Source organism: Callospermophilus lateralis, chromosome 1 (assembly GCF_048772815.1).
Source record: "Callospermophilus lateralis isolate mCalLat2 chromosome 1, mCalLat2.hap1, whole genome shotgun sequence".
Lineage (NCBI taxonomy): Eukaryota > Metazoa > Chordata > Mammalia > Rodentia > Sciuridae > Callospermophilus > Callospermophilus lateralis.
Genome location: NC_135305.1, coordinates 90,587,413 through 90,613,684, shown reverse-complemented (window position 1 = coordinate 90,613,684; position 26,272 = coordinate 90,587,413). Strand labels below are relative to the sequence as shown.

At 40.9% G+C, this 26,272-nt stretch overlaps 1 protein-coding gene and 1 non-coding gene across 4 annotated transcripts in view; both read right to left on the bottom strand.

The window, feature by feature from the left end:
* Positions 1-26,272, bottom strand: part of Npsr1 (neuropeptide S receptor 1) — a 189,519-nt gene that overhangs the window by 4,962 nt on the left and 158,285 nt on the right. For 2 of the 3 annotated variants that reach the window (XM_076863874.2, XM_076863883.2), the window contains exons 4-6: positions 24,358-24,451; positions 21,798-21,999; positions 9,421-9,497 (exon numbers count right to left, since the gene is read on the bottom strand). In XM_076863874.2, coding sequence (XP_076719989.1) covers positions 9,421-9,497; positions 21,798-21,999; positions 24,358-24,451 — 373 coding nt within the window. The remainder of the gene's footprint in view (positions 1-9,420; positions 9,498-21,797; positions 22,000-24,357; positions 24,452-26,272) is intronic. The other variant, XM_076863893.2, reaches the window with a different exon arrangement.
* On the bottom strand, positions 12,334-12,436 carry LOC143384017 (U6 spliceosomal RNA). The gene has a single exon (XR_013089240.1). It is a non-coding gene; the product is annotated as a U6 spliceosomal RNA (small nuclear RNA).

Genomic DNA, 26,272 nt, shown 5'->3' with positions numbered 1-26,272 from the left:
TTAATCATATTGGGCTGTCATGTGATAGTAAAACACTTGTGGGAGGGGTGAAATAAGAATCCACTACAATATAAGCTCGAGGAGCACAGGAGTTTTGTTTTCTCCATTTCTCGTAATAATGATATGAATATGAAATGATTACTTAACATTAATTTAATGAATCAATAATAACCTCTCATAGACAAGATAGGGGCAAAATATCATGGTCAGAATTCAGTGCAGTAAGAGGAGAGAGATGGTAAATTTGGGGGTGAAATGTTGGTCCTGGGTCTTTGCTTCTGTGAAAGAGATTTTCCTGTTAGAACTTTACCAACTCATATGGTAACTTCTAAGAAATTTGGATGGACACAGACCTGCCCCAGAACATACCTCAGGGAGGGAAGCAGGGAAAAAAAGCCAGCCTCCCTCCCTACATGATTCAACTTGGTGTGATTGAGTTGGACAAAATGGTTCAACCCCAGCAACAGCCCAGCTCAGAGGCCCAGTCAGCATCTAAGCCAAATGGGGCAAGGCTGTTGTCCACTAGGAGGCCAACTTCAGTGCTCTGTTGTCCTCACTACATTGTCCAGATTTTATGTTTGAGATGTGTTTTGAATCCCTGTAGAAACCCTTTAGAAGTTTACTGAGCTTCATTCATTCAATCTGTTCTGCAACCTGACTTAATCCAACAAGCATAGCATGTGTGCCCAGAGGTATGGATTGAATAGAAATCAAAAAGAGTTCGATTTCTCTAGCAACTTTCAATCCAGCAGTAAAGATCACATACTCGCCTCAAGTTGAATGAGAAGAGAGAAGACACCAGCCATGGACAGAGGAGACAATGGTACCCCCATAGCTATGCCAAGCAGGCTGCGTGGAAAATGCAGAGAACATCGAGTCAATTTTGAATGATGTGAGAGGGATTCCATAGGAAAGATGGAGGTGCAGGTACAGCACTGGGAGAGATAGGGAGAGCAGAGGGAGCATTCTCAGTCGAGACATGAAACAAGAAAAGTGGAGGATGTGTTTGGACCATGGTGAGTCATCTTGTTTGGATATAGCCTGCAAGTGCGTGGGGTTTGAGGGTGCAAAGAAGAACTGAGCTGGGAAGACCTTGAATATCTTTGAAGAAGTCTGTGCCGAATTTCTGAGGCAGCAATCTTCAAACATTTTTGTGGTGTGAATAGTTCTTCATTGAAAAGGACACGCTATTACAAATGATAACAGATTTTTAGGTGCAAATAACTAAAATACTTATAATTGATTCTTATTTCTTAAGGCATACCCCACAAGGTCACTCTTATTTATTTATTTATCTATTTATTTATTGTAGTGCTGTGGTTTGATCCAGGGCCTGTTCATGTGAGGCAAGCACTCTACCAACTAAGCTGTATCCCTAGTCCAAGGCCACTCTTAAATATTGTTAAGGTCTTTAAATTATTCTGTGCATTTCCTAAAACCACAGAACCCAAGCACTGTAAGGCAGCAGATGCTTCAGAAACATTTATAGCAGTGGTTCTCAACTGGGTGTGATTTTGCCTTCCAGAGGACTTGAGCAATGCCTAGACCCAATTTTGGTTGCCACAACTCTATGTGCGTGTGCGTGCGTGCGTGTGTGTGTGTGTGTGTGTGTGTGTGTGTGTCCAGTGGGTAGAAGGGCCAGTAATGCAATCAGACATCCTTCAAAGTGCAGGACAGTCTCCCCTCCTTCAACAAAGAATTATACAGTACAAATTGTTGAAGGTGCGAAGGTTGAGAACCATGATTTCCAGGGTCGTATCGTGGGAGGGACACAGGCTTCAGAGTCATACCTGAATATACACTCCAGCTCCACCAATGACTGTCTGTGAATGCTTAGGCAAATAGCCTAAGGTTCCTAGTCTCAACTTCCCCATTTAAAAAATGAATTATAGAACCCTAACCTCACAGAGTTACTTTGAGAATTATAGTAAAATAATGTATTCGGGGTGCCAAGTTTCATGCTGGGATGTCAGTTACTCTGCCAATTGGGATGATGAAGTTTTAACTGCATTTTAGGAGGAATATGAGCTCTCTCTTTATGGAAGAAAACATGAGATACTACTACCTTATACAATGTTATCTGTAGTCAACAGAAAACTACCAGGGTGGGATTGTTCCTGTGGGAGACAAAGAAAGACGATAGCAGACAAAATTATATCTTTTTGAAGTGTCTCCACTTGCTGGTCCTAGGTAACAGCTGGGTTTTAAAGACATAGTTGGTCATTCCAAAAAGTTTTTGAAAATGACATTTGTGCTCTGAAATCTGTTTAAAATGGAAGTTCAAAATACTTTCCACAAGGCTCCTAGGTGACAATATAATCAACTACCTTGCTCTCCGATCTGCCAATGAGATCAGTGAAAAGAGTCTTTAATCTGACCACTTCAGGAAATGCAAAGCCCCAGCTTCCAAAGATGGCTCTTCAAAGAGAGCTGAGCTACAAAATGCCGGTAATTCTCCTTTATTGGGAGATAAAAGGATTATTTCTACTCAGGCTTTGCTGCAGAGCTGGAGTGAAAAGCAGTGAAATTCAGCTGTCACTGTGCATTAATGGCTTGGGCAGCCTGGAGGCAGTGGACCTACTAGATTTGAGACTGAAAGGAACACATTATTTAGACTGTTTCGTTCCAGGGTGAATCCCCAGTGGGGTCCCTGCCCCAAATATAGTCTCCAAATGGCCAGTTCCAACTCTGAACTTTCTCCAGGCTTCAGGCCCCTAACTGAGTGGCTGGGAGCCCATTCTTCATTTGGGCTGAACACCTAAAGCTGGAGCGATGGGTCCCTTTGGATTTTAAAGCAGGCAAAAATTCATTCCTGCCAGGTGGGGAGGTCCATCTGTGGGCCTATAGTAAGTACAAGTAATTTGTATAGAAACAAGGAAGCCTTACTGGCAATATTTTAAAATAAGTATGTTTCCTGTGTTGGAAAATTTGTGTCCTTCAGGTTGATTAAAAAAATCGAATACACTTTCTTAGTAATTTTTCCAGATTACTAAAAGTTTTAAAGTTTAAAATTTATTTTTAATTATTTGTGTCTTTTTATTTCCAAATATAAACCTGAATGCTCCCAGAAGTCATTAGTTAAATTTTTTTTTTTGTGTGTGTGTGTGTGCATTTGACCTCCTCTGCTTAGCTGTAGGGGACTGGGCGTTTTCTTCCCAGGATTCTTTTGACTTTTTGGTTTCTCTGATAAACTCAAGGGGGGTGGCGTGGTCTCCAAGTGTTCCCGGATCTTTCCCTGGCCACTACCTGTGCCTCTGTGGTGACCTTATCTGAATCATGCTTTCCATGGTCCCTGCTGCTGCCCTGGGCAGCGCCAGGCCACTCCACCCAGACCTCCCCTTTGTTATCCATCCCCTCTGGAGGGGCTGTGGTTGGGCACCATGTGCTTGGTAGCTGCAGTCACTTCTAAGCCGCTCCTACAAGTTCCCTTTATTAGAGTTTGTGCCCCTGGGCAGTCGCTTTGCTCTCTGCTCACTGCTCTTGGCCTCAGCTCTGTGTTCGGGTTGTGAATTATTCAGCATCGCTGCTCTTTCCTGGGATACCTGTTCTCAAAGTGCTTCTGCAGAACTCCTCTGTGTTCTGAGGGTAGGGCCTCCTGTAGTAGCCACCTAAGTTCCCAGGGCTTCACAGTCAGCTTTGTCCTCCACAGCTGTTGACAAGAAGCTGGGGTGATTAGGTGGGAGCAGTCTTGGGTGACCCAGAACTTATATCTCTTTTTGACCTTAAGGCCCTTGGAGGACTTATTCCACCCCCTGCTTTTTTTTCCTCACCAAGTGCTGCCTCTCTCCCCATTAGCTCGACATGCCTGCATATATTTGAACTTTCAGGTTGAATTCCTTTTGAGTTATTTTCCCAAAAAGAGGTTTTCAGCCCAGTGCCAACTGTAGGTCACAGTCAGATCTGAGAAGGTATCACCTGACGTACCAGTTAGCCATGTCTGCACCTCAGTTCTTAGCTCAGGCAAAACCAGGAACCCAGACAGGCCTTTAATAATGCAGAGATGAGTGAGCTGTCCATCAAACCCTTTCCTTCTCCGGGGCATACAGCTATACTATGTTCCCCAACTGCCTTTTTGGCAGGTTATAGTCATGAGACTAAGTTCTGCTTAAGGGGACTAGGGGAAGAATTGATGTCTCTCCTCCCCAGACTTGACTCCAATAAGCCACAGAGAAACCCTCCACTTTTCACCCCACCCCTGCCTTCTGCATGCAGGTGCTGAGGAATACCTTAAGTAGCCCTTTGTTAAATGTAGCAGAATTTTCACCTACTTGAATTTTTGACTGTATGGAACAATGCCCTTCCCTTTGGCCTTTACTGCCAATTGGAATTTAATTGAGCAAGAGATAAACCTAGGTTTTGTTAAGGGTACTGGTGTTTTGGAGTTGACACAGTTGCTTGCTTGTGTTTTCCTAACTAAAACAGAAACTGGTACCTTACATGCAATGTTGTCTTGATAAAAGTCTAACATGTGGCACTGGCTATGTGGGCAGGCAGCGGGTGGCAAGGACACTGAGACTGGAAGCTGGGACTCTAGCGATCCATTTGTTAGAAGTGCCACATATGATGCCTGGGAAGGCAGACTGTGCCTACTGAGCCTGGATCCCAGGGGGTGAGGTTGGTAAAGTGAATTTTAATAGTGCCTATTGATTGTTACCAGCTGTGTTTAGCAAGGAATTGGGAAAAAGAAATGAACTCAGATAAGAGTTAGTTGGTTTATGAGTAAAAATAAAAGGAGTTTGAGAAAGTCCCCCAATTTGGGATTTTGCAGAATGGCAAATGCCAACAGCTTCTAGTCTCTAAAGATCCTGGCTACATACTTTGTGTGGGTCAGAGCAAAATGAAAATGGAAGCAGAACATGAAACCAAACATGAGCCTTTCTTTTTTTGGTGGGTGTGTGTGTGTGTGTGTGTGTGTGTGTGTGTGTACCAGAAATTGAACTCAGGGGCACTCAACCATTAGCCATATCCTTAAAGCTATTTTGTATTTTATTTAGAGACAGGGTCTTGAGTTTCTTAGCACCTTGCTTTTGCTGAGGCTGGCTTTGAACTGGAAGTCCTCCTGCCTCAGCCTCCAGAGCCACTGGGATTACAGGCATGTGCCACCATGTCCGGCATGAGCCTTTCTTAAATGCACAGGTCCTAGCCAATAAACCTGGCCCTGGTCTCCAAATTAAGCTATAACATTGAGAGATTTTAATTAGAAAATGTCCCTTAAGATTTATTCTTCAAGCAAAGATCAGACTAGGGATGTGGCCTCCCACCTATTATTTCTGATGACCTCCAGCTAGTTTCCATCAAGTTGGTGGGTAGGGATTGGTTGAGGAAGCACAGAAAAAAATTAGATCTGAGAATTTTATTAAGAATAACTTTTTAATTACAGTTTCTAGCATGTAAGATCAGAAAGCAAATAGATAAGAGTTTACTAAGTTTTTGAAGAATTATATTTCCAAGGAAACCATAAACCATGAGATTCATATCTTTGCCAATACTTCGAATTATCAGATTTTTACAATTTTACTAATTCCGTGGTAGAAAGTTATTGAGATTTAAACACGTACTTTCCTGAGTACTGAGGAAGTGCTGAATCTAATTTTTGGCTATTCCTGTTTCCCTTTGAGCTGATTTTTAAGAAGTTTGTCACTAAAAAAAATGTTCTTAAAAATGATTTTCAGTAGTTCTTCATATATTCTGTATACTCTCTTTTCCCAGGTATATGTGTTGTAAATAGCTTCTCCCAGTTCGTGCATTGATAGTTTATGTGTCAACAGAGTCAAATTTATGCATTTTTCCTTTTATAATTCAATGTATCATGTATCTTGTTGAAGAAAACCTCATTTCTTCAATGTCATAAAGATATTGTCTGCTTTCATTTTGAAAGTCTTCATTTTCACATTTAAGTCTCTTAAGTCCCTTGGAATTTGTTTTTGCTTATGGATGGAGGTAAAGATCTGATTTCATTTCTTTTCGTATGATCTTCTGACATCTATCAAGTTCTCATATATGTACAGGTCTGTTTGGGGCTGTTCTATTTTCTATTTGTCTATTGTATTGTGCCAACACCACACTCTATTAACCACAGTGACTTTGTAATAAATCTTAACATTTGGTACAGCAAACCTCTTCTGCATTGTTCTGCTTCTCCAGGAATGTCTTGGCTATAGTTGGCTCTTGATTTTTTTAGTGTATAATTTAAAAGCAGCTTATCAATCTCAATATACTGGTACAATCCATTTTTTATTGGAACTGTATTAAATTTTCAATTGGTTGGGAAGATTCAGTGCTTTGTGATATTGAATCTTACTATCCACAAACATGTTATAATATTTATTTATTTGTATCTTGATACTTTTTTGAACGTATTTTTTTAAATGTAGTTTATCTGTACAGAGGCCATTGTATTGATGGTTACAGATGGGGATGCTAAGACCAAATGCAGTTAATGGATTTATCTTAAATGTGTTAAGCTAGACAGTGACAGAACTCTAACCCACTTTCTAATCCATGCCTTTTTTTCCTTCACCCCATTCTGCCTCATTTAATCTGAAACATACACTTTGGAGACAGCATGGATCACATCACATCTGACAAGCCATAATTGCAAGACCCAGTCCCATCCAGATATGTTATACTTGGTTTACTCCTTGGGTGAGCCCCCTGCCCCCAAGTCTCCTGCCTCCATGTGGGAAATAGTTTATATTCTAGTTTATAAATATAAATTCTATTTATAAATATATTTATATAAATATATAATATGTTATATATAAATATATATATATATAAATATATTATATATAAATATATAAATATATTATATTCTAGTTTATAAATATAAATTCTAGTCTATAAATAGTTCTAGTTTATAGGATATTAAGAGCATGGACATAAGAGCATGCTCATTTTATGAAAGACCATGTGCAATGTTGGGTAATTGATCCACCTATCACCCTTTACACTTGTTTGGGGGAACATCTTAAGATCATTTATGAACCAGTTTTGCTTTTTCTCTCAGTCCGCCTTTGAGTGGAAGAAAATAGACATTATTTGTCAGCAAGAAGAATGGTTCCTACATGAAGGATGGCTTGAATTTTGCAGCCAGTGTTTACAAAGTGAGCTTCTGTTCACACTAATCATTGCTAATGTCCTCTTGTTGATGAGCAATAATCCTGGCATGCCAGCACCACTGGAGTTCCTGTTTACCGGCCAACTCCAGCGCTGCTTGGCTGTTATGACAGATAGCAAATCAAGTGAGTTCCATTTGTGAAGGAGACACAGAAAACATATGATCTTTTGAGAATACCAGCTGGCCTCATTCCAGAAGGAGGTCACTAATGGTCATAAAAGATAGAGACAATGAAAAATAGGTGTAACAGAGATGCACAATTACATTAAAGAGTAAACTGTAGCATTTCTACCTCCAGGGAGGGCAATGACATAGTGTATTTCAAAGGGAAAAAAAAAATCTCTAACCTTCAGTACTGAAGGTCGGGGGGAGTCTAACAGTGCAGGGACTGGAAGATGTAGTAAAAGGGAGTCAGGGGGGACTCTGGAGAGAGACAGGACCTCAACCATAGTGAGGGGAGGATTGCTGACAAAGAGGGGCAGGTAGCTGACAGCATGTGGAAACCTTCTGTCACCCCAAACCTCCAGAAGCATCAACTGTCTTCACTCTTTTGAGTTGTCAACTCATGGAAAACAAAGTGGGCTCCAAACTCCAAAGCCACAGGAGTGTAGGGAGCAGAAAGCTGGAGAAGGGGAGCCAGTGAGGTTGTGTGCTCAGAGGGGCAGGCAGGGAGAAGCAGGCTGGCCTGCTGGGATTGTAGAAACCACAGGACAGGGGCTTAAATGAATTTAATTATCTAAAAGTACAGGAGGACCTAGCTGTTTCAGCAAAGTTGGCCCTAAACATACCAGTCATGAGATTTTAAATATATCCAAATAAAAACTTCCGAAAATGAGACAGAGTGGTGCTCTGAAGGCAACAAGAGAGTGCCACAGAGGAAAGGCCATGCCAAAGACCTTGAGCTTGGATGTTTAATCAAAAGCAGTTTTCTTTCTTTCTTTTTTTTTTCTTTTAGTCATTCACCATTTCTATTTCTATAATGTTCTTCCTCCTGGGAGACATCCTAGCCTGATTTAGGCAAGAAAACATGGGCTCTCTGGTGAATCATGTACATTCCTGGTCATGTCACATGCTACCCATAGAAACAAGCTTAACCTTTGAATCTTTTATCTGGAAAAGACAATCAGTAAGACCACCTCCAGTGGTTTGTAGGGAATAAAGGAGATAATGCACGGGAAGGACCTAGTGAAGTGGCTAAGGGTGAAGTGGCTCTCCCTGTCCCTCTGACCTGTGTGTTTGTGTTGCTGGGACACAAGGTCCTAGACTGCCAGCTGCCTGCAGTCAGGAACTTTGCTATGGACTAATTTGTCATTCTCAGTCCTTTGTACAACTCCTGGATGCAGAGCACTGCAGAACTGAATGGAATTCAGAGGAGAACATGAAAACTTACATCTCTACTCATTCTCCTAGGGAAAGAGACACAGATCACCAGTGTCCAGTGACCCTTGTGAATTTCTTGATTGGCCTACATCACATGGGAAGAAGGAGCTTCTAGGGGAATGCAATAAGCTCCATCTTGGTCCAATGCAGTTGGGTTAACTCCTTGTCTAAAAAGAAGAGGACTTACAGGGGGGCCAAGTTGAGCCCCTCATTTAATATCTTGAAGCCCAGAGAGGTTACATGACTTAGCAACTATCTCATTATAACAAACAGGACCTTTTTACTCTTTCTGGCTGTGTTTTCTCCAAGGTAGTACCTGAGTCAGGCCCAGGAAACTTGCTTGGGAAGCAGAGCCAGCCTCTAGGTCTCAGAGCTGTTGCTTAGGAGGTGTTGCATATCCAGGTTCACTGAAATAAATTTGGGAAGGGTCCTAGCAGGCCAACTCAGGTGCAGACTAGTTTTAAGTTGGTGTGTTGGGGCAGCGAGGAAAACATGTGGACCATTCCTTAGCTGGCTTGGAGCCCGGAATCATTCTGTGGACAGATGGCAGATTTACCCATCTCTAAATCCAACAGAAAGGCCCAGCCTCGTGTTTGCTAAATGCATGGTGTCTCTCATTCCTGCATCCTCCAGGGTGCTGCCTGCCTGACCTGAGATTAGAGAGACTCTCAATCTTGGCCCAAAGACTGCTTCTCCTGGTTTTCAGGGGGCCAAGTGGGGAAGACAGTGCCTGCCAGAGACAGCGTTTGCTGGGTTTGATCTGTGAGATGGATCCTGATATAATTGTGCAGGCTTGTATAAAACTTTTCAGGAAACCCCAGCTCATGTTTATATACCCAGGAAACCCCAGCTCATGTTTGCTAGAGGAAAACCTTTTCAGGGGCAAAATTAGTCACAAACTGGGCGATATGGAGACTTACCCGAGCAGTTAGAAATCACCATCTCCTGGGCTTTGCTTTTAATCCAAATAGTTCGGATCACAATGCCATAGATGACACTGCAGAAAGGACCAGAGGGAATATTAAAATACCTAGTGGGTCCCTCCTGTTAGGACAAAAAGGGTGACTATTACCACTTCCCTGATGATGAGCTCTCAAGCAACCTGCTAGCTACACTTGCTGAAACTGGGAGAACCACAAAGGTCAGTGGAATGGAGCTGCTTGTATTTTAAGTGAGGAGGTCAAGACCTGGGGAAGTCAAACAATCCAGGTACTTTGAGGGACAGCTGTGATGAGACTCCAAACACCAGCTTTGCTGTCAGAAAGACCTGGGTCTCCCTATCACGTACTGGCTGTATGACCTTGACTGTGAACAATTTAGGTGACCTCTGTTCACTTGCCTCTGCTATTGATGCCTTTGCAAGACCCTCTCCCTTGCATGTGGACAGGACCTGCAACTTGCTTCTGATCAACCCAGTGTGCTGCACGTGATTACTTAGGGTGAAGCACCTGCCTTGCTAGTGCCTGTCTCCTTTGCTGGCTTTAAAGAAGCAAGCTACCATGAATTCTGCTGCCCCAGTGAAATTCATTCTGCTAAAAGCCAGAGGGAACTTGGAAAAGGGCCTTCTCCCGCTGACCCTCTGATGACCTCTGAGTCCTACTTAGCACCAGATGACAGCCTTGCCTGAGCAGGATCCTGTTAAGCCCTGCCCAGACCCTTCACCCACAAAAACTATAGATAAGAAAGGCATTATTCTAAAGTCAGTAGGTTTCTGATGATTTGTTCCATAGTAGTAGATAATACAATAAACTTCAGTTGAGAGTTTATAAAATGGGGTTAATAATACAAACCTCTGAGGAATATATATATATATATATATATATATATATATATATATATATATATAGTGTTTGTGTATTATATATATATAATATAAAGAATATATATATATGTGTACACACACACACACACACACACACACCCTCTGAGGTTGTTTTTTTGAGTATAAGAACATTTTTCTATAACTTTTTTAACACTAAATTTGTCAAAGGATGATATTACAGTTTACATACAGTTCTTGGATGTGGTCACATAATTCCTTAATTTAAAATGTACACTTATTTTTTTGACATATCATACATTTGAATCAGATGAGATATAATTTCTCATTTTTCTGAGTGTACAGGTTGCAGAATTACATTGGTCATGCAGTCACGTATATACCCACAGCAATAATAATGTCTATTTTATTCTGCTGTCCTTCACACACACACACACCCTCTGAGTTTTTTGAGTGTCAAATATGATAGTATTTAAAGTGCCAAGCACCTTTTTGTAACTTGAAAATCAGTAGAGTCTTGAAAATGTAATTTCTCCATTTTTAGGTTGTTTTTTTTTTTTTGCCTGTTTTTCAAATTATATCATTTACATTCTTGAATGATATCAACTGGGTCTAACAGAATATTAATGATTCACACACATCATCAAAGTTTGTGTTCTAAGTCTCCTTTGTTAAATATAAAACCTTAGACTCTTTTTAAATTTATTTGACATTTCAAATTTATTTAAGCATCTCAACTAAAAACTTTGGGATAAAGCACTGCTTAATTTTAAAACTGCATCATCTTTCCTCTTGTGAATCACCAGTTCAAAAAAAGAAAAAGAAAGAAAGAAAGTAAAGAAATCAGAGCTCCAGTTTGTAGTAACTGACAAAGCACTAATTGCTTTTAATGATCTTTAGACTATAGCTTAATTAATGACTGTACAATGACCGTTGGAGCACACCATCCTTTATTGCCTCTCCCACTTGCTCAGCAAGCTCCTCTGAGTGCTCCAGGAAAGCTCAGGGCCTTTTAGGAGCATCCTACTCCTTTTCATATTCCTTCCCAGGGACTTTTCTGGAATTTATATGCCTTCATTACAGAAAAACTGGGGGAAAACTTGTGAGTCTATTCTTTACCCAAAGCTGAATGTTTCTTAGATCAGAGAAAAGTGTTTCTGAGGTAAATGGGTAAGGTTACAACTACCATGAAATGTTAATGGTGTCTGTCAATTAGAACCCTAGTATTTAATTGATCAGTAATTCAAATATTTATTGACCAACAACCCATATGCATAATAGAAAAGTTCAGGAAGGTCCTATGAGTTAGGGATTTTTCTTTTTCTACTTAGGACCAATCAGATAAGTGGAAAGGTAGGGCCAGCTTCACTGTTAGCCAGGCAAACACCTGGTTGCTAGGGTATCCCTTTCAGTTACTGCTCAAACCAAGCTATTTTCTTACAATGTAGCAGCCATGCATCACAGAGACACCTGCATAATTTTTGTCTTCTTCTTTCATAGCACCATTCCTTCATTTAACTAATCAACAAGTTCTTTTTTTTGGGAGGTGGTAGGTTTCCAGGGATTGAACTCAGGGGTACTTAACCACTGAGCCACATCCCCAACCATATTTTGTATTTTATTTAGAGACAAGGTCTCACTGAGTTGCTCAGTGCCTCACTTTTGCTAAGTCTGTCTTTGAACTCATGATCTTCCTGCCTCAGCCTCCTGAGCTGCTGGGATTACAGATGTATGCCACCATGCCTAACCCTAATCACAAATTCTGTGGATTGTCCCTTAAAAATGACTTCATCAAATACATTAAAAATGACTTAAAAATGACTCCACCTCTCCTCTTAAGATTTGGACAAATATTTGCAATCTATTTTTTTTTCATTTTGATAACTTCTCTTATTGTGGTAAAATATACATAAAATTTACTATTTTAGTCATTTTTAATGGTGCAGTTCTACAGCCTTAGGAGCATTTACACTATTGTGCAACCATCATTACTACCCATCTCCAGAAAGTATCACCTTCCCCAGTTGAAACTGTCTCCATACAACACATAGACACAAAAATGAAATGTTTCATGAATTTGTGTTTTATCTTTGCACAGGAGCCAGGCTAATCTCTGTATCATCCCAATTTCAGCATATATATTATCAAAGAAGTGCCCTGATAACTGCTTGTCTCAGTATTGCCATATCTTCAATCACCCACACTATGTTGTCACCTCTAATGCCCATGCCACCATCAGAGGTGGAGCTGTAGGATAGAAGACCATTCTTTGGCTCAACCCTCTTCCCAACCCCGTGGTTCCACTTTCCCACCAGATGCTATCCAGTCTCTTTAATAGGGCATTCAGTCTTTCCACAGTCTACCTGGGCCTTCCTCACCCTTACCATCATCCTCCTACACCTCCACTCACTGTCTTTTAATATATATTTTCCCAGGTTGGTCAATCAATGCAAGTAGGCCAACAAATGTACCCTGACTTCATGCTTTAGATGCAGTTGTCTGGATGAATGTGAGTTCCCGTTCTTCCCTGATCTCTGTGCCCACTTTATCCTCTACCTGGAACATATTCTCTTCCTTTTCAAACACATTCTCTACAAATTACTCTTATATGAAAACTTCCTGAGCTGCCTTCCCATGATTATTGGCTTGTCCTTCCTTGGGGCCTCCATGGTAGGAGAACATTGGCTACATGGAGTCTTGTCTATGGCAGTCAGGTATTAGAGATCAGCAGTTATGAAAGTAGCCCATTCTCAGAACACAGCTAAGGAAAAGCATCTTTGTGACAACTTCTTCCTTGTCTTTGGTCTATCTTTGCTTTCTCAATAGGCTTAGCTTTTCTGGAAACATCTTCGAAATCTGAAAACTGAAGGACTTCTCAGATTGAGAAAAGTATCTCTTTCCTGAATTGGCTGGCTTAGTTCCTCATTTTAGAGGAGATAATCTAAACACAGGACTGTTTTCCTTCATGTCATTCACAGAGGCAACCCATGGTAAGTGGGACAAGGCGAGATCCCAGGTTACCAGAGTGAGACTCAAGGACTCTAAGGAGGATGCCTGAGGATAGTTTCTGAGTTGTCTTCTGGGTCATGTATGGTAAGCATTCAGGAAACACAAAAAACAGATTGTTCTCCCACAGGTCACAACAGGCATTGCTCCACTGAGATTACAAGGACTTGGTCCAGGGTTTGGACTTGTTGGATACCTATTGCAGTCTTGGAGCCATAGACCTTGGGAGTCAGAGAGAACCTAAGCTCCCACTCTGCCAACCAGCTTTCCTGACCCTCAAATTTGGGGCCTGACGATGATGTCCAGTTGTGCTCTTGAGATCTTGTTAGAAGCCACATGCCCCTCTGTTCTGCCCTTGTGTTTTAGAATAGCTGGCCCAACACTTGACAAAAATGCCCTTTTAACTCTTCTACAAGCAGGTGCCTTAATGAGTCTCTCTCCTTCATAAATATTAATTTCACAATATTCATTTTGAACACCTGTTTGTCCCAGGCACTAGTTGAAACACCATGGAAACTATGGTTGGTAAAACAGACAAAGTGTTGGTCCTTGGGATGCCCACATTTTATTTGGGGAGATAGACAATAATAAAATAATGTCACAAGTACTATGTGATTTCAAGGAATAAAATTCTATAAAGATAAAATGCTAGTGGTGCAATGGTATAACAGGGGCCCTGAATTATTCTGGGGGTTGAGGAAACCTTCCCAGAGAGGGTAAACTTTTAGCTAAGACCTGAAAGGTAAAAATGTTTTCCAAATGCAGAAGAGGGTGATCTCAGGTACAGCAAGCTGCATACCCAAAGGTTATGAGGCAGGAGAGAGTGTGGTGCACTTGAAGACCAATGTGGCTAGAAGTTAGAGAGTAAGCAGCTTATATGGTCTGAGATGCAGACAGAAAGTGAAGCAAGAACCAGATCACTCATAACCTTGTGCACTGGGTCGAAGGTTTTTTCTTTTGGTACCTGGGATTGAACCCAGGGATGCTTAACCACTGAGCAACACCCCCATGCCTTTTTATACTTTGAGAGAGGGTCTCGCTAAATTACTTAGGGCCTTGCTAAGTTGCTGAGGCTGGCTTTGAACTTGTGATCCTCCTGCCTCAGCCTCCTAAACTGCTAGGATTACAGGTATGTGCCACTGCATCCTGGTAAGTTAAAATCTTGATGATTCTAAGACAATAGAAACCTACTGGAGGACTTTTAGGAGGAAAGTGAAATGATTGATCAACTTATTCTTTTCCACAGTTCAGGCATTTTCATTATGTATGATTTGTTTTTATTTGTGTATGAAATAAGGGAAAAATATATATGTATTTGTAGAGGAATTAAGTAGTCCTAGAATTGTCTACAAAGGCAGTGTCTCTCAGTGATACATCTAAGTAGGAAAGGAGGGAGTAAAGAAAATTTCTACTTTTTATTTCATACTCTTGTATGCTGAGCAACTGTTCACACAAAATAGTGGATTTGGATATGGTATGGAGCACAGATTAAAAAGGAGTAAGGAATGGACCGGGAGCTATTTCACTCGACTGGTGAAAGAAGGTAACAATTATGGGACTGCTATTGACTTGTCCTTGGATTTGATTCCGTCCTTTATGAAGTGACCAGAATAGAGTGACCGGATGCTAAGATGGAGAAAATATTCCCCCAAAGAAATGTATATGGTTTGGCTCAGGAATCCTGAAATGTGCGCAAGAGTCATGTGCCTCACCTCTTGCCCCAGTGCTCTGCGGGACTTGATCAGGGGGTGAGTAGTGAGTGTTGAGCCCTGCTGTGCGCCTGCTCCTCTATAAAGCACTTGACATCCTTGTCTCATTAACTCCATCTGTTAACACGGTGCTGGGCTCCATATGGTAAATGCTGAATGCATATTAATTATGTTTCTGTTTTTATTTTGGGATGTTACATATGAATGATGGGAAGAAGGGCACTGTCTCCCCTTTATGGATGATAAAACTGGAGTCTCACAAATGGGTAGTTATGTTAATTGGCTTTTTGTTGCTGTAAACAAAATACCTGACATGAACATCTTTGAGGAAGGAGGATTTATTTTAGTTCATACTTGTAGAGGATTCATTCCATGGTTGCCTGGCTTCATTGCTGTGGACCCAAGGTGAGTCAGAACATCATGGGGGGAGGGTGGGGCTAAGGAAAGCTGCTTAGCTCATGGCATCTGGAAGGGGAGAGAGGGTGTGCGCAAGGGGCCGGATATAAGATATACCCTTCCAACACACTTCCACAGCAACCTGCTTACTCCAACTAGGTCTCCCTTCCTAGTAGTCCATGCAGTCATCAATAGATTAATCCAATGATGAGGTCGTAGCCTTCATGATACAATCATTTTATAGAAGCCCCACTTCCGAACACGTGAGACTTTGGGGCACATTCCAGATCCAAACCGTAACAGAAGTGTCAGAAATATGATTCCCATTGAGGTCTATTGGCCAGCCAAGCTCTAACATGATGGTAACTGTGACAATAATGGTGATTTGCTCACCATTAACAGTGAACCAATAATTAGGCCAAATTCTTTGTGGAGGTTGAAACATTTAATCTCCCCATTGTCCATATGGACAATGCTATCAATATTACAGTAGATGGGAAGTCTGTAGCTTTGAAAGATTTAATGACTTGGCTGAGTTTATGCAACTAGAAGATAGGGTAGACTATATCCTGGGCCCTCTGTCTTCATAGGCTGTTAGCCAGCATGTGAGACTGTATCACAGCAAAGAGGGGACACAGGGTCCTTTGCAGAGTATATTTGAGGCTTATATGCTACATATGGCTTTAGTTACTTATTCCTAGACCTGTTGACTAATCTGTGAACCAGATTAGCACCTCCTGCTGTGGGTCCCTTAGGGCTCTCCACTTTACCAGACTCTAATGCACATTACCATAAGATGTAACTCCCCCCCTTCCCCACTACCCAGCTGGCTGCCTTTCTGTGATTAGGGAAGATTCTTGAAGCCATGTATCTCTTACCACTGCTGTATCCCCTTTACCTAGCTCAATGTTTGACAAAGAGTGGGTGATATATAGGAATTTCCAGAAATAATGAATAAATTGAAAGAAGCATGAAGGGTCTATGGCTCACAAACATGTCTGTATGCAGTTGGGGTTGGGGCAGTATGAAGGCAGAATTAATCATTGGGTAGAAAGATGTAGAGACAACTTGCTACTTTAAGGAACTAAGAAAAATTTAAAGTCCTGATATATTTCTTTAGCACCAGGTCAGATGGGCTTCCAGGACAGAGAAAGGGATGCCCCAAATAACTCATTTTGGTACCATGGAGTTAACTGAGATCTCTTCAAGGTAACAGGAGAAGAAGTCACTTTAAAGTCTGCAGTAGATCAGATGAATTCAATGATGTCTGGTACCAGCAGGTGTGAACAGTTGGGTATCAGTGAGCATGCTTAACTCCCAATCCAAACTGACATTGGCAGTTAGACTATCTATTATCTCTCCTAATTGCAACTTCAAAGCCATGGCTAGCTAAACTTTAAAACCTTGCATTCCTTTCATATCTCTCCCTCTTCTCTTTTCAGTGTAACTTCTTGTCAAGCTACAGCAGTTCCAGCTACAATCTAGCACGGCACAGCAACGGAGCTCCTTTCCTGGACTTCTATCTTGAGGATGGAGAAATCCAAACATTTCCAGAAGAGTTTCTCTTGTGCCTTATTGGCCAGAATTGGTTCATAAGATCATTCCTGAACCATTCACAAATTCAGGGGAGGGTTTGCCATGAATCACCAGGAGTGGAAGTGGAATAGATGTTGGAAATTCAACCACATTCCCCAGAATGTGGCAAACTAGTGAGAATTTTTTTTTTCCTCTAAAGATATACTAACATTTTTCCACCTCTTGGGTAACAAAAATATAGGATGTCACTTTCTTTCCTGATAGGATATGTTGGCTCAGTCCCATGTTATTCTCCTTGATCTTGGACCTCAAGGCCATGGACAGATCTGCCCAGGCCACTGGAGACCTTTTACTCACCAGGGCCTTGTACTCCACAGGGGACCAACCAGCCTGGGGACTTTCCTGCAGACTAAGCGCTATTCTCCAAGCAAAATAAATAGATTTTTCTCACATATTACAAATCAGTGCTCCATGACTAATGTTCATTTTTCCACTTATTCCTTTGTAATTTCTGGCCATGGATCTTCTCTGCCTATACCTTTATCTCACAGAGATAAGAATAATAGGAGGATAAGAAATCAATTAAATAGGAAGAAAATAAGCACAGCTAGTGTAAAGCAATTACCACAGGGCTAATAACCTCCCCTGCAACAATTAGACAGTTATGTCAAATGAATCTTAAAACCATAGGAGTTGTTTTGAGCAGAAAAGCTAGGTATTGCCTTTGCTGTCAGTCACTGACTTCAAATCCTGGGAGCCTGATTAAGTTGACGATGGACCAGCAATATCTTTATTCATGCACAGCTCTTGGCAGAATTTGTCACAGACAATACAATGCCTCCCTTTTCCTCTTTTCTTCCTCCCTGCCATCTTTCCTCACTTCCTTTCACATGGACTTATGGAGGAGCTACCATATACCCCAAACTGACCTAGATACTATGTAATCAGAAATTTCTGAATTAGGTGGGTGTGTGGTGGGGGGGCGAGTGGGCAGAGATAGACACAGAGAGAGACATGAAAAATCTGTTGTGTGACTGGTGCACTGTATCATGCAGTCTGCATTGTTCACTCAGTCCAATGTTGACCAAGGGTACCAAGTGCCCATGGTGTACCAGGTTGGAATCCAGAAATTAGGAGGCAGCAGTCCTTGTATTCACAAGCTGTGGCCTCACAAGCAGGGGATTGCACTACTACCAAGTTTTAGAAATAATATGAGCAAAGAGAGGTTCAGGTTAGGGAAATGAAGACATGATGTGCTTGTTGGCCTAAGGTTGCCAGGAACAGATCCACCTTGGAATTGTTAATGAAAATCAGACAAACAGGTGAGAGGAATGTTTGTTCATCAAACAGCAAATGGTTGATTATGGTTGCAGCAGGGGCAAGCAGTGGGCATCAACAGCTTACCCTGGAGTAGCCAGGGAGTCTTCAAAAAGGATAAGTCATCTTGTGTTAGTCAATATTAAATGAATATAAAGCTTCAGTAAGTAAAACCATGTGCTATTCATGGCAGAAAAGCCAGGAATTCGGTTATTTTTACTTTCTCTCCTTTTCTTAATTATTTCAATCATTATTACCTGAAAACAAAATAAAACCATATCCAATATGAAGGGGCAAATGACAGGCTATTCACAACATTAAAAACAGAAAAAAGGTTAATGCATAAAGACTATCTCAAAGATTAAGAATATAGCAAATGAAAGCATTCTAACAAAAAATGAGCAAAAGAATTTGAATATGTGCTTTGTTTTAAAAAAATGGCAATAAACATAAAGTATGTTCAACCTCTTTTGTGATGAAAGAAATGCCAAATAAAATGACAAAGGTTTTTGGCCTATTGATTTTGTAAGGACATATACAGCAGCATATACAACACATCTGAGAACAGGGAGGTATGGTTTACAAAGTTAGAACTTTGAACTGGTCCTTCTGCTTACTTAAGCTTGGCATTAGGAGTTTATTTAGCCTTACTTAAAACAGGCACAAGAAACCGAATTAAGATAGTATGGGAAAGGAAAAAGCAGGGGTGATGGAGGAAAGGAGAGAGAGAGAAGGAAGAGGAGAGATGAGTTGAATCTTAGGCCTGAGACATACTGTATACTGTAACAGAGCCCCTTTGAAATTGTAAGAGCTAAAATACTTTTCTGCAGCTTCCTGTTTGTTATTTTCTTTATGTCAGTCGAAGTTGAGAAGCTTTGCCCAAAGCCCAGGCAGTGCCATCAAAGATTGAAAAAGAAATTGTGATGTGTTCTCTGCTTAGCTAAATCTACCTATATATATTCCCTGCCTTTTCTTTCTATATATCTTAACCACATCTGTAGGAACTGCAAAGAGACAGTCTAGTTGTTTTCTACTCAGTGTTGGCTGAACTGCATTAAGGGTCATCTTATCTTTTTACATCCTTTATTTCTTATGAGGGAAGGTGACTGAATCCAGCTAGCAGGGAGGGGTTGGGGTGGGTGTGGGACCTCAGGCAAGTTCCCTGGCTTGGCGGCTGTAAGACTATCAAGAACTAGGTAGAAAACAAATTCTTCACAAAACTCCACCTGGGCCTGGCCCTGGTTCAAGAGGTAGAGTATGTGCTGTCCCCCAGAGAAAGGAGCCACCATGTTCTTTTCCCAGGGAAAAGTAGAGCTAAAGGATGATCATCCGGCTTCTTGTGAGACAGGAATTGCTTCTGCAGAAACTCAAGGACAAGGGAGGTCACGACTCGAGTTCACTGTTCTGTCTGGAAGTGAGGAGCCAGGAGCAGGCCTGAAGGAGGCCTTATTTGATGAGAGCTGGGTGAAACTCGCTTTTAAAATCATTTCCCTTAATCAGCAAACAAATTATATTTTGCCTTTTCAAGGACACTTAAAGAAAAAGGACAAGTTAGGCTAAAGGCAAGTTTGAGAAGTCCTTGAGTTAACTGAGAAAAAAAAAAAAAAAAGCCTGAATTAATATAGGAAGAACTCTCAGACAGTGAAAGATGTGAGATGTGGCTGGATACCTGTCCTTGCGGGCTGTGAGAGTCACCTTATGTGCTGCTGCATCCACCCAGCTGAGTCTGGGCTGTGCCCCCAGCAGAGTAGAAATCAATCAGAAGTGAAGCCAGGGCAGTGCTGCTGCGGAAATCAATGCCTCAGTTGCCTTTGATCACATGAGTTGCTCTTTCCAAATGCTTTCTTGCTCTCTCCTCTTCCCCCAGCCCTGTCTAACATTGTTGCTAAGACTTAGCTTTGATTGGTTATCTAAATAAGCTTCATTTTCCCTTCAAGCATCCTCCCACCTTCAGCTCCGTAGAAAGGAGGGCAGTAAATTGAAATTAAATGTGGATGTTAATTTGTCGATTCAGCAGCGAGACTGGACAACATCCAAGCTCAGTGATGTCAAAATCAGATTTTTTTTGGAGTCACTCTGTTCCTGCCCAGCTCTACCTCTGATGGGGAGCAAGTCACTTTGCCTCTTTTTGCCCTAAATCTACTCTTACCAAAAATTGAGGGTGGGATGTGTGATGGATAATGTTTCTCCCAGATTTAGTATTTTATGAGACTCAAGGTAAGCAACAGAGAGCACAAAAAGGTGATTCCTACAATATCAAGAAACACTTGAACAATATTCAAGCAGCTTAATAATTTAAAAAAATATATTAAAACAATGAGATATTTTCTTACCCTTGCAGTTTGGGAAAGATTTAATAAAAAGAAAATGGGTCTCTTTTGCACTGGGCTGAAGAAGGGAAACCAATGCTTTTGGCTGGAGCAGACCTTTCCTGAGGATCGTTTGTGAATATATATCAGAAGTCAAAATGAGCATCATCTTTGATCTAGAAACTCCACTAGAATGAGTTCTGCAGACATAGTCAGACTCGTGTATAATTTTAATTACAAGGAGTTTTATCACAGTATTTGTACTACCAAAAATCAAAGGCTGATCTTCCATTGTCCAGGACACGTTATGTGACACATCTTGGCAGGTGTGGGGGCACCCCAAAATGGCCCACATACACAGCTAACATGGGTTTCCCTGCGGTCCCTCACCCTATCCACACATGGAGGACTACTGTTTCACCCAGTGAGATCCTGCTTTGAACAGGGTGCTGTGGTCATCTGTCCTGAAAGACAATCTGTGACCCACCATTAGCTGCAGGACCAAGTGGACATCTTAGGGCTCAGTTGCCCAGGCCGTTCCCAAGGAACCTACCCCCAGCCATTATCAAATTCTTTCTCAATGGAACTGCCTGCCTGTCTGCTCAGTGCCCTTACTCACTCTGATCTCTGGTCCCCAGGGCGCCTGCTTCCTCCCTACTTTTCCTTCTCCTACCTGAATCCTTCCCTCCTTTAATGACGGCTTCCAAGAAATGTCTGTTGCCATTACCTGACCCCAGTCAATGTCCACATACTCTCATATATTAGCATGTACCATCTATTTTGTTCAGTTTGTTTTGAGTATACCTATCTTTCCATTTATAAGACGCATGAAGCTAGTTTCATATTATGTATTTGCAAGGTGGTATGATAGGTTGTTCAATTAAACATGGATTTCAATCCTGTGTGATGTTGGATAAGCTACTTAACCTCTTTGATTTGGCTTTTTATCATTCATAAAATGAAGACTTGGTGCTTTTTTCACAGGATTGTACTGTGGAAATGGGGTAATTGTTAGCCATGTAGCACAATACCTACCCTTTAGCACATTCTCAGTAAATGTTAGTTCTCTCCTCCTGACTCTCCTTGGGAGGAGTTGGCTTAGCTCATGGTAGCTATATCTTAAATCTTAGGACCTGAACAGTTCCTCAAGGACATCAAGAACAATGAGTGATCAGAAAGGGAGCAAAGCAGTCCCTGGAAAAGTAGGAAAGCCCCCTTGTGGATCTGGCCTGCTGGCAACTTACCTGATGATCGTCAGAGGAATAAAGTACACTAGGAAGGCCACAATGGTCATGTATGGGGTCCAGTATGAGTCATCAGGCCACAGGGCCCAGCACTGCACTTCACCATTGGAGAGTGTCCTTTTCCCGAATATGATCAGGGTGGGAATGGAGAACAGGAAGGAGAGGCTCCAGGCAACCCCAATGAGGACCTTGGCTTGCTTTTCTGCTTAGAGGAAAAGGAGAGATGCCTGAGTACCTGGGAATATCTTCAGGAACATACTTGGAGTCTATTGTAGAAAAGGACTTCTGTGAGAGCGCCACTTGGACCTCTCAGAACCTCTTGCAGCCTCAGTTTCCTCAGGTGTAAAATGGGATGCTAGCACCTGTTGCCTATAACATATATCTCCTACCAAAAGTGTAAGTTCCCACTTCCTTGTGTTCCCCCAACACTGAGAGGATTCTTACTCTAAATGTTGTTATCTGGTTGGTAGAATTTTCTATCTAAGTGTTTAATCTTGCAATTCTTTAGTTATTAGTTAAAAATAAGCATTTATATATATATCTTCTGTTTATTTGTGTTTGCTTCTTTATCTGTTTATTTCTTTTGCACATTTTGTTTTTCAATTTGTATGTTCTTATTTCTTTGCCAAAGTACTGGGGATTTATATAAGGGTTGCTTTACCATTGAACAACATCCCCAGCCTTCTTTATTTATTTATTTTTGTTTTGAGACAAGATCACACAAAGTTGCCTAGGTTGGCCTCAAACTGGCAATCCTCCTGCTTCAGCGTCCTGAGTTGATGGGATTATCATGATTGATTTTGTCAAAGTTCTTTATAAAAAGGATATTAGTTCTTTGCCTCATATGTTGAAATATTTTCAATTAATCCTTTTGCTTTTAATTTATGAAGTTTATTATTTGTATAAATAGTTTAATAATTTTGATGTAGTAAAAAACTCTCCTTGTTTTCCTTATTGTTTCTGCATTTGGTATTATTCCTAGAAGCAAATTTCCCTGGCTAAGATTTATTCATATATATTCTTTTGATATTTTTTTATGTTTAAAAGGTTTCTTTTTCAATCTAACAGGAACCTTATTTGTAATTAACTGTGACACGTGGTAATTAAATTTTTTTAAGTATGTAGAGAGCTATTACAACTCTATATACTGACTCATTCTTTCCAAGCTAATCTGAAAGTTCATATGCTTTATATATACTATTATAATTCCAGTATCTTTTTGTTATAATGATCAAAGTTTGATTTGTGTTTTAATATCTGGCACTGCATAAATCTCTTCACTATTATTGATATTTTTCTAATTATTTTTATATTTATTTTTCCTAAAGAGCTTTACAATTGTCAACTTCTCTGGAGTTGCTGACTAAGGAAGCTACCACTTTAATAAAAAGCAGTAAAAAATACATTTACTATTCAAAGTATCTGTGTCAGTTTATATCCTTGTCAATAGTAAATGAAATTACCACATTTCCTCACCTTCTTGCAACTCTCCAACGACATTCATTACACTTTATTCTAAAGTTCTGCTTGCTCTATTAACTTTGTTTTCCTTAGGAGTAAATTCTGTGAAATGATATTCTAAATGTATGATCTATTTTCCACAGTTTGGCTTCTGTCACTTTTCCTTAATAATATTTGATTGCTCCTCATCTTTGTCGCCAAGATTTTCAGTTACGTTGTTCATTTTTTCAGTTTTCACAGTCAGCTTGTGGGAAGGTGGCTTAACACTGGCGTGGAAGAGGGTGGCCTCTGCTTGTGGTTGGAGTTATGGTCAGTTGGTCCTAGGGCGAGGTCCCCACCATCTGTCCAAGGCTTCCCACAGCCCCAATCTGTCTCATTGAACTCAGCGTTCTCACTGAGCTTGCTTATTTGAAAGCAGAGACTCCATTTCTGCTGCCTGTATGGAGTGAAGGAGGGCAGCTGGAAGGGAAACATACTTAACCCTCCATATTGTGCTGAAGAGATCACTCTTTCTGTTTCCTGGGTCCTCTCCTGCTCTGGGCACTTACAGAGTCTGTTCTAAGAGAACTGACATACTACTGCAAGCATCATCTGGGGTATTGTGGGCTGACCCATCTGCTTCTTTCTATCAAGGATCTTCACTATCTCTGGGTCAAGGAGGATTTCCTTTGTTTTCAGTATAATAATCAATAAAAAAAATCTTTTTTATTTTTTCCCCTGTAGTTTTGGGGTAAGAACTATGAAGTGCTAGTTTCTAGAAAGTGAGCAAGTTGAAGTGGGAGTGTTCATTTCCTTGCAGATATGCTTGTCAATAGGGCTCTAAAGGACCTTGGTGGAAACACAGAGTCAATGTCAAAGGTGGGTTCTTAGCCATCCCTGGGAACAGTAAGCATTTTCCCAGGTACCTCAGCTTTTTTCTTCTAGACCCTTTGAACAACAAGACCCATGATGTGGGGAAGGAAGTACAAAGAAGGAGAACAAAGAGAGGACAAGGAAAAGAAGGAGGGAAATCAGAGCACTATTGTTAAGAATAAAATATCAATGAAAATAATCCCACCCTCATTCAAGGAAGATGCCTCATGAAGAAAGGCTTGCTCACCTCCTTGCAGAAACTTCATAGGGTAGACGATGGCATGGTATCTGTCTATGCTGAGGGACACCAGGACGTAGGTAGAGGCATAGAGCAGTACAACCTAAAAATACAAGTGAGAGGAGTTATGTGATGTCATACAGGTGAGGAGAACATGTAATGGAAAGAATTGTCTTTTATGCTATTTAGAAATCTGGGATGAGGGTTGGGTTGTGGGGGGGGGGGCGCTGACATTCCCTGCTGAGGAGCAGGTTGCAGTTCTTGATGCTGGAATTTGCATTGCTACTGGTGATGGTGAGAATGCTTTTAGCTCCCACTCATTCAACTGGCTTCTTGGAAATTCCATATTACAGGATCAGTCAGTCCCTCTTGACATTTGCATGGTACATTTATTTGTAATTGACTTTTAAAGCTAAATTAATTTTCTCTGCCACAATTGACATTCCAGAATAATTAGAAACAAAGGTTCATTTGCCTTTTATCAGTGTGAATAGTTGAGAAATGATAGAAGGGTTCCGGTTTCAGTAGGTCCATGTGCTGTTCTGAATCGTTTATCAGCAGCAGCACCGACACCATCAGAGAGCTCCCCTGCTTCGTCCACTTCTCTAACAGAGCTGTTCACTAGGGTCAGTTTCTGAGTCTCCTCTCCCTCCTCCACACTGCCTCTTTTATTAACCTTACCCACACCCTTTAATTATCTTGTGCAGTTTTATTTGCATACTCTGCAGAAGAAGAAATTGGGATATAAGAAATTAATATCTCTTCTGCAAGTGACATATTTAAAATGTAATTAAATGAAATATCTCTGAAAGGATGATCATGGTAGAAAATTGTCAGGTAACTTGAAACTTCATTTCTACCAAGAGCCCAGCTTATCTCTGCTTTGTAAACTTAGGATCAAATCTAGAAGGGGTAGAAGAGTAAAGAAGACTGAAGACTGAAGTCTAAAGATGAGTGTCTTTCTTCTTGGTATTTACCTATGTGCTGAATTTGTACCTTTTTGTTCTTTCTCCAGCTCAGACAAGTAATAACCAACTGTAGTTGCTCCTTAACTACAATGGGGTTACACCTCAATAAACCCATTGTAAGTCAAAAAGACATTTAGTTGGTCATGCATTTAATATATTTAACCTAGCTCAGCCTAGCTTGCCTTCAATGAGCTCAGAAGACTTAACGTTATTAGCCTGCATTTGGGCAAGATAATCAAACATGAAGTTTATTTTACAATAAAGTGTTGAATTCCTCACTTAATTTATTAAGTACTCTGCTGAAAGGAAAAAACAGAATGGTTTTATAGGTATTCTTTGCACCACTATAAAGTTTAAAAATTATAAATTAAATCATGAGAAGTTGGGGACCATATGCATACCATCTTTTTTCCCTCCTTATCTTGGTAATACTACCACAAATGCACCTCAGCACTTAATTTGTGGAAAGTGCCACAGGGAGAGGAAAGTGAGGAATGTTCAGATTGAAGGCTCCCCTGAGAGACATAAACAGGAATTTTACTCTTGTGTAAAGGAGACAAATAGAGATAGAGAAAATGGATGGCTTAGTTGAAGGGAAAAATCAGACATTTGTGTCCTTTGAGAAAAATGAGGCTTCTATGTTCAGTGCATGAATTCAGAGTTATTGAGGCTGACCACACACAGCAGAGGAGGTGGCATTGTAGAAAGGCAACAAATGGGACGGAAGGTCATGGAGAAGGTCATAAGAATCTTGAACATCTGTAGCTGCCTTGAGTCAGGACCTGGAGCAAGAGGAAGGATCACCAAAGTCGGGGCTAGGGCACAGGGCACAGGGCACAGGGCACAGGGCCAGGGCACAGAGCAGAGCAACAGAAAATGTTAGCAAAAAGAGATAAACTTTGAGACACTATCAAAATGATATTCAACTTCAGAGATGAAACATCTTCAAACATCTA